Consider the following 14,161-nt stretch of genomic DNA (forward strand, 5'->3'; position numbering starts at 1 on the left):
AGATTAGTTTAACTCTGCTTCATGTTCGGCATGGACATCGGAAGCCACAGGGCCTGTTTCTGTGCTGTGCTGTTCTATGCTCTATGTTCATTTCAGATATTGTGTAGAGGCGCAGCCAGCGGTAGAGCTACTGCCTTAGACGCGGGTTCGATCCTGACTACGGGTGCTGCCTGTACAGAGTTTCTACATTCTCCCCGTGACCTGTGTGGGTTTTTCCCGGCTGCTCCGGTTTCCACGCACACTCCAAAGACGTGCGGGTTCGTAGGTTAATTGGCTTTGGTAAAAATTGTAAATTGTCCCTAGTGTGTGTAGGATAGCGCTAGTGTACGGGGGGATCGCTGGTCGGCGCGGACTCGGTGGGCCGAAGGGCCTGTTTCCGCGCTGTATCTCTAAACTAAACTAAACCTGTTCCAGTGCTGGCCGTTAATTAAGCCATTCTGTCTAATTACCGACACAACCACTGTGCTCGTATCTTCACATTGCTGGGTTCATATTATCCTATTCTGTTTTATTGATCCTAACCTATCTGCCACTGAAGGGGTGAGTACACACAACTTTCACCCCGCCCTTCTGATCATCACCTGACGGTGCCCTTTTCAAAGCCTCACCCTTGCTGCAGCTCTCCTCAGCCACTGGCAGCAGGTGTGAAATAAACTTCCCCTCAGCACTCAGAGGTACACTGGAGTCTGCTTCGCACTTGGTTGCTCTGTTTGTGAAAGTAGTCTCTGTTGAAATGCTCTTTGGCAGCTGAGGGCCGCTGGCTCTCACTAGATCTGCCCTGTGAGTCGCGACGGTGTCCATTTCCGGGGAGGTTCCGAGTCTTTCAAACTCGTGCACTTTCACGCACAAATCCAACGACTTGTTGTCAGCGTTGGCGTAACAGTTTTGCGCTGCTTTCGCTTTGCTCACTGCGCTTTCTGCACGCTTGCCCGCACTTTGCTCCGCTCGGCCTAGGCTCGAGTCCCGCGTGCCGCAATTTTCGAACGTTTCTTCCGGGCATTCGCTGTTCTTACGGTTCCTCGCAACCCCATCCTGTGACTTCTTGACAGAGAGGTCCAAGGGTCCTTCATGTTGCTTGGATGTCTTCTCCAATACCTGACGGATGTGGTATAATTCTTTTCTAATCTTAGTTAGTTGTCCCCTGAGTTGTTTCTGGCCGGGTGTATCCTCATCGACCACAAAGCACAACTTCTCTTCAACATCTTGGTATTCGTGGATGACTTTACAAAGGTCGTTTATCAGCACCACAGAGCCATTCTTCTCTTTGCCTGTCTGAAGGCAGTTAGATGCTTTACCCGATTTGCAGAGGTTGTTACTTACTGGGGAAGTTGCAGTTGGGGACAACTTTCTGAACTCAGGGCTTCTCCTTGGATTTTCCTTTGTCGTTTCCTCCAGTTCTGTGGTCCATTGTGGTGGCATCTTTTGGTACGATGACGAAATGCTCTCGATGCAAGGCGGCTCACTGGTGAGAAAAATGTAAAGTTAGGGTTATGCCAACGAAATGGAGTCTTTGATCTGAACAGAGATTCCACCACGGGCCCATATTACACATGAGCACAAAAGGTCCACGCAGAGAGTCACCATATTCCACCTGAGGTAATGGCTGCCTCGCCAACAGTCTGTCTGTCCCTCCCTTCTTTGTTGTCTTATAGTATGTGTTAAATGTATGTTTTAGTGTTCTTTATGTGGGGGGTGGAGCGGGGAAACTTTATTTTAAATTCTTACCTCGACGGAGTTGCAATTTTTTCCGTATCGTATCTCCATCCACACTGCGGCCTAACATCGAGGAGTTGGCGGCCTCTGCTGGAGACCGACTTTGGGAGCTCTAACCGCGGGAGCCTACGGACTTTAACATCCTGGAGCTCGCGGTCCCTGGCTAGAGACCGACTCGGGAGCTCCAAGACTCAGGGGGCTTTGATCGCCCCAACGCGGGGGGCTTCGACCGCCACGACGCGGGGGCTTCGACCGCCACGACGTGGGGGCTTCGACCGCTCCCGACTACGGGAGAATGAGGAAGAAGATTAGACTTTATTGCCTTCCATCACAGTGAGGAATGTGGGGAATCCACTGTGGTGGATGCTTATGTTAACTTCTATGTAGTTGTGTGTCTTGTTGCTTTTTTTTAGTATGGCTGCATGGTAAATCAAATATCACGGTACTTTAATTGGTACATGTGACAATAAAAGACCTTTGAATGTTTAAGGTGTGTAGGAGGAAACATGTTCACCCAGTTAGAGCAGTAACTGAAACACATTTCAATTGCGGCCAAAGGTGCAACACAGCAGCGCAGCTGTAGAGTTGCTGCCTCACGGAGCCAGGGACCTTGGTTCGATCCTGACTAGGGGTGCCGTCTGTACTGTGTTTGTACATTCTCCCCTGTGACCACGTGGGTCTTCTCCTGGTGCTCTGCTTTCCTCCCACACTCCAAGAACATATAGGTTTGTAGGTTAATTGACTTTGGTAAAAATATTGTAAGTTGTCCCTAGTGTGTAGGATAGCGCTAGTGTATGCGGTGATTGCAGCTTTTGTACGCGGTGATACGCGGACCCGGTGGGCTGAAGGGCCTGTTTCCGTATCTCTAAAGTAAAGTCTAAGGTGAGCATTTTATTTTATGTTTATCATAGAGTCATAGTCATATAGTGCGGAAACAGGCCCTTCGGCCCAACTTGCCCACACCTGCAAACATGTCCCACCTGCCTGCGTTTGGCCCATATCCCTCTAAACCTGCCCTATCCATGTACTTGTCTAAATGTGTGTTAAACAATGCGATAGTACCTAGCCTCAACTACCTCCTCTGGCAGCCCGTTCCATACACCCATCACCCTTTGTGTGAAAAAAGTTACCCCTCAGGTTCCTATTAAATCTTTTCCCCTCCTCGCCTTAAACCCATGTCCTCTGGCTCTCGATTCCCCTACTCTGGGCAAGAGACTGTAATCTATTCCTCACATGATGTTGTACTAAGATCACTCCACTCCCAACTGTCACTGTATGCCATGTTATCACTTGCGGGTGGAGCACCAAGGCAAATTCCTTGTATGTGAATACTTGGCCAATAAACTCAACTTATTCGTTATTCTTATTCATCCTCCTGTGCTCCAAGGAATAGAGTTCTAGCCTGCTCAACCTCTCCCTATAGCTCAGGCCCTCGCGTCCCGGCAACATCCTCGTAAAACTTTTGTGAACTAACCTATTGTCTGGCTGCTTGGAATTTTCCGATGAAAGAGGAACCGACAGTAACGTTGACGGGCTTGGATTTTCTTTTGATTCCTCCAGGCTTGCTGATGTTTCGCTTGTTCTTGGGGAAACCGTCAAAGACGTCTCTTGGTTGTTTCCAATTGTTGTTTTGATAAACCTATCCTCGGTGTCCCGGGAGTTTTTACAAGTTGGAGAGTTGTACACAAACGCGTTTTTGTGAGTTACTGCGGGATTTTCCCCGGCGGGCGCCGGGTATTTCTGGTCAGGGGCCCGTGTCAAGAAGGACTTGTAGTTGGCATCAGCTGAACCGCCATCCGCCTGCACAGAAGGTTTGCTCACATGAGGCCTTAAGATAGGAACCTTACGCAAATAGGCTTTGTTGGGAATATCGAGCGCCCGCGATGCAAGGATATTTGGAGCCGCCGGGTTTGTTAGGTCCTGGTCATTGTGGCTGGTTGTCGATCTATTCTCTGCTGTGCTGAGGGTCTGCTCGAATAACAGGGGGTAGAAGAACCTAGGCGGGACCGGAGACCGTCCTGGGAGATGTGCCGGTTGCAAATGTCCAGACTGTGGGTGGACTAACTGAGCCGAGGAGCTGAGGAAAGGCAGCTGAGCCACCTGTGCAGGTGTCGTTCCATTGGGATTGATGGCAGGACTCAAATAGGAGAACAGACTGTGGTTCATGGGGTAATTAACCCCGAGCACTGAGAGATTCAGTCCCTGCGGCTCTTGGTAGTCGCTGTACGCCGGTGGTGGGTAGCACGGAATTATATTTGTCTCAGTACACGATGAAGAAATGTCAGCTGCGTGCTTTCTCTGCCCAGATGTGACCAGCTTCCACTGTTCCATGAGAATCCCATTACTGCTCACACAGTTCCTCGGAAGCTTGTAGTGTTTTAGCTTGGCTTCCAGTCCTGCAGTTGGTAAAACCTTATTCTTCATGACCGAGTCCTTCAGGGAAAAGACATCAGTTATAATGAAATCAGTCTCGGCCTTTTTGCTCAGTTTGGCCATTTTGCTTCTGGAGGGCGTTTGTAGGTCAGCGTTGGGTAAACACCTTGCCTCCTGTGTTTTCTTGGAGTGGTCCATTGATTTCGGTTCCGTGCCGAAGCCTACTTTCTCTCTTTCTCTTGAGGAGCACGTCCGTTTGTCAGGTCCTTCCAAAGTGCTTAGCTCAACGCTGGCTCTGCAGGCGTCCCACCTGTCGGCGCCTTTGATAGAAGTGTCACCTGCAATGGAGACATCGTCGTTGCTTTCCAATTCCAGTCTGCGTTTCTCCGACCGCCCCGGGTCTGTCGCGCCTTGCAGCGAGCGGAGATCAGAATTGAGAATGTTGTTCTTCTTGTAAGGCCAGTCCGACTCTATCAGCAGCGAGAGGGAGTTTTTACACAAGCTGTACTTCATGTGATTGTAAAGGTGCGATTTCTCCATGCAGGTGAAGGGGCATTGAAAGCATTTGTAGTTGTATGGTTTCCCCCATGGCCTGGGAATGTAATGGGGCTTCTTTGGCTTGCGTTCCTTGTGCCTGCAAACCGCACTAATCTTGCAGCTTACCTCGTCTTTGGACATGTTGCTCGTGGAATACTGCAGAGATGTCTTTGTGATGTCAAGATTGTGCTTCAGATCAGTTGTTGTATCCACCTTTAGAAAGACATTTCATTGGCGACGGGACACTTGCACTGTTGATCCTTACAAGAATACAATCCGGAACCTACAAGATAAATAATGAGCTGATATTTAATATTTGAATGAAAACATTTAATTTAACACCAGTTTAGTTCAATAATAACCATTATTGGTGAAGAAAGTCAACAAATATTTTCAATAATCATTTCTGTCTCTTTGTGTATTCAATCAGAGGGTGGTGAATCTGTGGAATTCATTGCACAAAAGGCTGTGGATATTTTTAAGGCAGAGATAGATAGATTATTGATTAGTACGGTATCAGGGGTTATGGGGAGAAGGCAGGAGAATGGGGTTGGGAGGGAAAGGTAGATCAGCCATGATTGAATGGTGCAGTAGGCTTGATGGGCCTAATTCTGCTCCTATCACTTATGACCTTATGAGCCTGCATCTGCAGTTCTTTGCTTCTGCTGTACATCATAATTGTACTTCTTTAGTGTATACTTAAAGTGAACATGGTGATTTTCTTTTAGAAGTTAAGTAAAAGCCATAAGTATCATTCAGGTGTCTTACATGTGTGAAAATAGACACTGAGTCTGCGCTGACCAGTGATCACCCCGTACACTAGCACTATCCTACACACTAGCGACAATTGGCAATTTTTACGGGAGCCAATTAACCTGCAAACCTGTTCGTCTTTAGAGTCTGAGGGGAAACTGGAGTACCCAATCCAATCCAATCCAACTTTATTTGTTAAGCACTTTAAAACAACCAATGTTGACCAAAGTGCTGTACAGAAGAATAAACAAGACATCATAAACAGACAACATAACAGTAAAGTGCTTTACATAAATTAAATAATAAGTTCCATTACAAACCATAGAAAAAGGTTTAAAAAAATAAATAAATAAATTTAAAAAAAAAAAATTTTAAAAAAAGAATAAAATGGACACAACACATTTTAGAGTTCAACACAAACGTCCCCCCACAGCAGAATCAAAACTTTCCACTGTGGGGAAAGGCACCAGAAAGTTAACCCAGAGATAACTCTTGTGGCCACGGGGAGAACGTGCAAACTCCATACAGACAGCACCCGTGGTGAAGATCGAATCTGGATCACTGGCGCCGTAAGGCAGCAACTGTACCGCTGCGCCACCGTGCCGCACCGATGCTCAGAATAGTATTTAAACCATATTTAAATTATCTAGCAAAAATTGTGTGTGAATACACTTGGCCTTTCGATGTATGGATGTAAATTCATTATCTACCTCGGCCAGAGGACAAAACTGTGAAAGATGATTTCCGTAAAGAAAATGAGCCAACAGGTTGCATTTGAGAGCTGAGTGTTTGCGGCTGGTTCATTCACAAGGGTCTTTAACGCTTGTTGTGTTCTTTCACACAATATGACAAACCATGTTCGGATTTCATGCTTACCTGCCTGGCACAATGCATTATTTATGCCTGACTACAAGACAAAGTAAAAAGGTGCAACACTGCCCTCCCTCAGGCATTACAATGCTTATGAACAACACCTGTTCTGGGAGCACTCTCTCCAAGGTACCATGTGTTAATTGCTCATAACTGTTTCTTTCAGGACAGCTCAACCCGATGGCAATAAATATGGACAACACATCACTTAAACAAAACGCTGGGGTAACTCACCGAGCCAGGCAACGTCCATTTGTGGAGAAAAACGTTTCGGGTCAGGACCCTTCTTCAGAATGAAGGAAGGTCCTGACCCGAAGAGAGCAGTTTAGGTTGTTTGGCTTTGGTAAAATTGTACATTGTCCATTGTGTGTAGGACAGTGCTAGTGTATGGGGTGATCGCTGGTCAGCACGCACTCGATGGGCCTGATTTTGCGCTGTATCTCTAAAGACTAAAGCCATTGCACTACCCGCATTCAAATGCATTGTAATAGGACTCGATCACAGTTATATAATAATAATAGTACTTTGATTGGTTTGTTAGCTAATTTTTTTATTTAATGAGGAGAGTCCATTTGATCTTTCCAAACAAGCTCCAAGTAAGTTTGGAGGTTGGTTCAAAAGTAGGGAAATGGTGGGAATCAGAAGCGGGCAAAGCAGAAAGGCCTGATGGCTTTCCCCGTTCCCTCTCAATGTGGAGACGTACTTTAAAAAAATCAAATGCCTAATATGATTGAATTGCCCAGTGCCATGCTATGCATGTGTGTTATGCTGTTCAATCAGAAATTAAACTACATCATAGATCGGGGACATATTAAAGGGCCTGTCCCACTGTACGACGTAATTCAAGAGTTCTCCCAAGTTTTCCCATGATTCGAACTCTGTGAATGTCCGTAGCGGGTCCGTAGGAGTTCGTGGATGTGTCGTAGTGGCTCGTAATGCTAACGGTAGGTACTCTGGAAATCCGGTAAAATCGTGACGTTTTTTCAACACTGTGAAAAATGTCCACGAGTAAAATAAAATACTCGTGATTAAAAAGAATTGTTACTTTTTACTCGTACGAGCCGCTACAAGACATCCACGAACTCCTACGGACCCGCTACGGGCATTCTCCGAGTTCGAATCAGGGGAAAACTCAGGAGAACTCTTGAATTACCTCGTACAGTGGGACAGGCCCTTTAGAGTTGCACAGTTTCCAATGTAACAATGTTCGGAGTTGATGGATCTGCCGATCGTCATTCCTTGTTGTCCTTTGGCTTTAGTTTAGTTTATTTAGTTTAGAGATACAGCACGGAAACAGGCCCTTCGGCCCACCGAGTCCGCGCTGACCCCATACACTAGCTTTATCCTACACACTAGGGACAATTTACCATTCGACCAGGCCAATCAGCCTACAAACCTGTACGTCTTTGGAGTGTGGGAGGAAACTGGAGAACCTGGAGAAAACCCACGCAGATCACGGGGAGAACGTACAAACTGCGCACAGACAGCACCCGTAGTCAAGATGGAACCCGGGTCTCTTGGCGCTGTAAGGCAGCAACTCTACCGCTGTGCCATCGTGCCGAGCTGATTGTCTGCTCAAGATGTAGGATTGAAGAATCTGGATTGAAATGAGTTCTTCTTGGAAGCTTGAGTTTGGGATAACTAATAGAGGCAGCTGGGGCATTTGGGGACGAGTTGCTGCATTGGACGTGATCCCAGGATTCGTACAGGGAAACAGATTGTGGTTTCTAGGATAGTTAACCCTGATCACTGAGCCATGACTTTATGTTAGAACATAGGACATAGAACAATACAACACAGGAACAGGCCCTCAGGCCCACAAGGCCTGTGCTGAACACAATGCCATATCAAACTAATCTCATTTGCCTGCACACAATCTATATCCCACCACTCCTGTACATTCATGTGCCTTTTCTAAAAGCCTCTTAAATGCCACTTTCCAATCTGTTTCCACCACCGCATTCAGCAGAAGTTCCTTGCTACCCAGGATAAAGTAATTTTAAAGTCATAATCAAGGATCAATCTCTCCCCAGTCACTCCCTCTTCACCTTTCTACCATCAGGCAAGAGGTGCCGAAGTTTGAAAACACATACGTTCACAAGTTATAGGAGTAGAATTAGGCCATTCGGCCCATCGAGTCTATTCCGCCATTCAATCGTGGCTGATCTCTGCCTCCTAATCCCATGTTCCTGCCTTCACCCCATAACCCTTGACACCCGTTCTAATCAAGAATTTGTCTATCTCTGCCGTAAAAATATCCACTGACTTGGCCTCCACAGCCCTCTGTGTCAATGAGTTCCACAGATTAACTACCCTCTGACTAAAGAAGAGTAACTACCTCCAAATTCAGGAACAGTTTCCTCCCAGCTGTTATCAAGCAACTGAACCGTCCTCTCATCAGCTAGAAGGCAGCCCTGGTCTCCCATCTACCTCATTGGAGACTGTTGAGCTCATCTTTAATCTGACTTTATTGGACTTCAGTGTTATGCCTTGCACTAAATGTTGTACCTTTTATCCTTTAGTGGTACACTGTGGACTCTTGACTACATTCAATCATGTACAGTCTTTTCTTTTACTGGATAGTAGCGAATAAAAGCTTTTAACTGCACCTTGATACACGCGACAATAATAAAGAAACTCAACTAAACTGAACTACTTTTGTTTTTCGATTCATTTATATTTAACTTTTACTTGACGCACACTTCATTCATTGTTCTAAATATTCACTCCGACCACTATGGTGTAGGAGAGAACTGCAGATGCTGGTTTAAATTGAAGGTGGACACAAAATGCTGGAGTACCTCAGCGGGACAGGCAGCATCTCTGGAGAGAAGGAATGGGTGACGTTTCGGGTCGAGACCGTTCTTCAGACTGTGTCTATAGTGTGTACTATGTATAAAATGCAATGAAGCAATTTACTGGGTGTCCCTACACTAGCATCTTCAAACCCTTGTGAGTTCTACCATCCAGTAGACGACAAGAGCATATCCACCACAATGTCTTAATACCAGCTACACAACATATTGAACTAGAAGTGTATCCATTGTTGTTGGTTCTAATCCTTGACTTCTCTATTGAACAGCACTTTGATCACCCAGCTGATCAAAACATCTCAGTTCTACCTGCAACGCAGGGGCATCAATGCAAGGTCTGTAATTATCATCTTGAGAATAGTTAATTAGTTAGAGACACAGCATGGAAACAGGCGCTTCGACCCACCAAGCATTCAGATGCAGCAGGCAGTGAAGAAAGCTAATGGCATGTTGGCCTTCATAACAAGAGTTGAGTATCGGAGCAAAGAGGTCCTTCTGCAGTTGTACAGGGCCCCTAGTGAGACCACACCTGGAGTATTGTGTGCAGTTTTGGTGTCCAAATTTGAGGAAGGATATTCTTGCTATTGAGGGAGTGGAGCGTAGGTTCACAAAGTTAATTCCCGAGATGGCGGGACTGTCATATGTTGCACGAATGGAGCGGCTGGGCTCGTATACACTGGAATTTGGAAGGATGAGAGGGCATCTTATTCAAACATATATGATTATTAAGGGATTGGACACGCTGGAGGCAGGAAACAGGTTCCTCATGTAGGGGGAGTCCAGAACCAGGAGCCACAGTTTAGGAATAAGGGGTAGGCTATTTAGAACGGAGATGAGGAAAAACTGTTTCACTCAGGGAGTTGTGAATCTGTGGAATTCTCTGCCTCAGAAGGCAGTGGAGGCCAATTCTCTGGATGTTTTCAAGAGAGAGTTAGATAGAGCTCTTCAAGATAGTGGAGTCAAGGGATATGGGTAGAAGGCAGGAATGGGGTACTGATTGGGGATGATCAGCCATGATCACAGTGAATTGCAGTGCTGGCTCGAAGGGCCGAATGGACTACTCCTGCACCTATTGTCCGTTGTCTATTCAGTTCTCGCCAACCAAAGATCACCTGTACACTGGTTCTATCCTCCTCACTAGTGACAATTCACAGAAGCCAATTAACCTGCAAACCTGCACATCTTTGGAGTGTGGGAGGAAACCGGAGCATCAAGAGAAAACCCACGCAGTCACAGGGAGAAGGTACAAACTCTGTACAGACAGCACCCGCTGTCAGGATCGAACCTGGGTCTCTGGTGCTGTAAGGAGCAACTCTACCGCTGCACCACTGTGAATAAGTAATACACCATTGTGCCGTATGATAGGGGTTGCTGCAGGTAATGAGGGAGCCACATTTCGAGGATTTTAGGCATCTTTCCAGTGAATAAATAAACTATAAAATAGCTTGACATGTTGAGAGCAGGCTTAGCCATTAGTCCTTGTTTGTTAGTGCAGCAGTCCGAGAGGATGGCGATTTGTATGGTCGTGGGACTTTCTACACTTCAGCTTAGCTCAGATCTTTGCTTTGTTTACAGAATGTACTCATGAGGATTTCCATTTACCAAATCAATTCTAGATTAGGGGGACGGCACGGTGGTGCAGCGGTAGATTTGCCGCCTCACAGCGCCAGAGACCCGGATTTGTTCCTGACTACGGGCGCTGTCTGTACGGAGTTTGTACGTGCTCCCCGTGACCACGTGGGTTTTCTCTGGGCGCTCCGATTTCCCCATATTCCAAAGACGTGCAGGTTTGTAGGTTAATTGGCTTTTGTTTAAAAAAAAAGTAAATTGTCCCTAGGGTGTAGCTGATGTACAGGGTGATCGCTGGCTGGCGCAGACACAGCGGGCCGACGGGAATGTTTCCGCACTGTATCTCTAAAGTAAAGTCTAAAAGGTCACGACAAGGAACGTCACCTTTCTATGCTGCCTGACCTGCTGAGTTACTCCAGCTCGTTGTGTCCAAGCTGACCAAGATGTCCCATCTCAGCTAGTCCCATTTACTTGCCCACCTTACCCACATCACCCAACATGTCCCATCTACTCTCGTCCCACCTGCCTGCATATGGCCCACATCCCTAGAAATATTTTCCTATCCATGTACCTGTCCAAATATCTTTTAAATGTTGTTATTGTACTTGCTTCATCTTCTGGCAGCTCTTTTCATCTACCCACCACCGTCTAAATGGAAAAAGTTGCCTCTCAGTTTCATTTTTAATCTTTCCCCTCTCACATTAAGCTTAGGTCCTTTGGTTCTCAAATCCTCTATCCTGGGTAAAAGTCATCATCTTGTAGCAAGATTATAGAGTCATAGAGAGTCATCGAGTTTTACAGTGTGGAAACAGGCCCTTCGCCCCAACTTACCCACACCGACCAACATGTCCCATTTATATTAGTGCTACCTTCCTGCGTTTGATCCATATCCCTCTAAACCTCTCCTATCTATATACCTATCTAAATGTTTCTTAAGGTAGACAAAAATGCTGGAGAAACTCAGCGGGTGAGGCAGCATCTATGGAGCGAAGTAATAGGTGACGTTTCAGGTCGAGACCTATTTCCTTCGCTCCATAGATCCTGTGTCACCCGCTGAGTTTCTCCTTCATTTTTGTCTACCTTCGATTTTTCCAGCTTCTGCAGTTTTTTCTTAAATGTTTCTTAAACATTGTTATAATAGCTGCCTCAAGTACCTCCTCTGGTTGTTCCAAACACCTGCCACCATTTGTGTAAAAATGTTGCCCCTCAGGTTCCTATTAAATCTTTCCCCTCTCACCTTTTACCTATTAAGTTTAGTTTAGCTTATTGTCACATGCACCGAGGTACAGTGAAAGGCTTTTGCCGTGTGTTAACCAGTCAATGGCAAAACAATACGTGATTTCAATCGAGCCATCCACAGTGTACAGATACATGATAAATGGAATAACTTTTACTGCAAGATAAAGTCCAGTAAAGTCTGATTAACGATAGTCCCGGGGGTCTCCAGTGAGGTAGACAATAGCTCAAGACCGCTCTCTAGTTGTTGATAGGATGGTTCAGTTGCATGATAACAGCTGGGAAGAAACTGTACATGAATCTGGAGGTAAAACCAATGTCCTCTGGTTCTCGACTCCCCTACTCTGGGTAAAAGACTCTGTGTGTTTAGAAACATAGAAACATAGAAAATAGGTGCAGGAGTAGGCCATTCGGCCCTTCGAGCCTGCACCGCCATTCAATATGATCATGGCTGATAATCCAACTCAGTATCCTGTACCTGCCTTCTCTCCATGCCCCCTGATCCCTTTAGCCACAAGGGCCACATCTAACTCCCTCTTAAATATAGCCAATGAACTGGCCTCAACTGGCCTCAACTACCTTTTGTGGCAGATCCATTCCTCATGATCGTATACATCACTATAAGATCATCCGTCATCCTCCTGCGCTCCAAGGAATAAAGTTCTAGCCTGCTAAACCTCTCCCTATAGCTCAGGTCCTTGAGGCTTGGCAACATCCTCGTAAATCTTCACTGTACCCATTCCAGCTTATTTTTCTTCCATTTTTTAGAGCATTCAGTTCCAAATTCCTGCCGATTCCCTTTTATATGTTTTGACCACTTACAATTATTATAGATGACGTATTTTTAAAAGCCAAAAAAATGTATGTATTAATGATACCTTTTGAAAATAATCCAAGGAGTACATGCATCAATCAAAGAAACATACACACTATAATATTTATAACTTTTTGAGAATCTAAACCCATCGTATTTCATCAGTACAATATATATATAACCATATAACCATATAACAATTACAGCACGGAAACAGGCCATCACGGCCCTACAAGTCCGTGCCGAACAACTTTTTTCCCATAGTCCCACCTGCCTGCACTCATACCATAACCCTCCATTCCCTTCTCATCCATATGCCTATCCAATTTATTTTTAAATGATACCAACGAACCTGCCGCCACTACTTCCACTGGAAGCTCATTCCACACTGCTACCACTCTCTGAGTAAAGAAGTTCCCCCTCATGTTACCCCTAAACTTATGTACCTTAATTCTGAAGTCATGTCCTCTTGTTTGAATCTTCCCTATTCTCAAAGGGAAAAGCTTGATCACATCAACTCTGTCTATCCCTCTCATCATTTTAAAGACCTCTATCAAGTCCCCCCTTAACCTTCTGCGCTCCAGAGAATAAAGACCTAACTTATTCAACCTATCTCTGTAACTTAGTTGTTGAAACCCAGGCAACATTCTAGTAAATATGGTACATATATGCGGCTGGATTGTGCTTTCACAAGCTGGCGTTATTGAAACTGGACACAATTTCCGCAGCTTTCTCTGTACAAACTGTGATCCTTGTGATTTCGCTGATCCCCGCGTTCAGGACTGCTTATGCAAATACTGTAAAATAAAATACTTTCTGGCCGTTTTCATTATTGCTTTTCCCTTTCTAAAAAATACCACGTTTTATTGGAGTAAGGTAATAATGAGCTAACTTTAACAGTCAATACAATATTACAGCAGATGGCTGATTGCATATACAGTGGGATAATGTGTCTTCTATCCCCCATTTCACTTCAGCATAGGAGCGGCTGATTGATTGAGCGTTATTGACTAACAGTTTAATGAAAATTTCTGAACTGATTGTGTGTCAGGACACTGCACATTGATAGAAAATTTGTGATCCTGAGACATTTGATGAACTGTGGCTGAACCTAAATTCCTTTTTTTTTTAAAGGCTTGTGAGCTTGATTTGTGATTGTACGTGTGGTTGGGGGGGGGGGGGGGGGGGGGTGGGAAGTGGCAGTATCATCAAGGCTGAGTCATTAGTTCGCTGTAGTTAACTAAAGTTAACTGGTTTCACTGCCCTCCTGATTGATTTTACTGTTTGCAAGCCTCGTTGTCAGCTTCCCCTCAGTCGACAATAAACCATTCTACATTTCCTTGACCATCGACTGGTTTGATCTGAAGGAAATAGGCAACGTTTCGGCCCGAAACGTTGCCTATTTCCTTCGCTCCATAGATGCTGCTGCACCTGCTGAGTTTCTCCAGCATTTCTGTCTACCTTCGATTTTCCAGCATCTGCA

At 45.4% G+C, this 14,161-nt stretch overlaps 1 protein-coding gene across 1 annotated transcript in view; it reads right to left on the reverse strand.

Annotated features, from left to right (window-relative positions):
- Window positions 1-366: 366 nt before the first annotated feature.
- prr35 (proline rich 35) overlaps window positions 367-14,161 on the reverse strand; it is a 40,578-nt gene continuing 26,783 nt past the window's right edge. Inside the window, exons 2-3 of the mRNA XM_033041021.1 lie at window positions 3,188-4,906; window positions 367-1,462 (exon numbers count right to left, since the gene is read on the reverse strand). Of these exons, the coding sequence (XP_032896912.1) occupies window positions 523-1,462; window positions 3,188-4,764 (2,517 nt within the window). The 5' untranslated portion in view covers window positions 4,765-4,906 and the 3' untranslated portion in view covers window positions 367-522. The remainder of the gene's footprint in view (window positions 1,463-3,187; window positions 4,907-14,161) is intronic.

This window comes from Amblyraja radiata, chromosome 22 (assembly GCF_010909765.2).
Source record: "Amblyraja radiata isolate CabotCenter1 chromosome 22, sAmbRad1.1.pri, whole genome shotgun sequence".
Lineage (NCBI taxonomy): Eukaryota > Metazoa > Chordata > Chondrichthyes > Rajiformes > Rajidae > Amblyraja > Amblyraja radiata.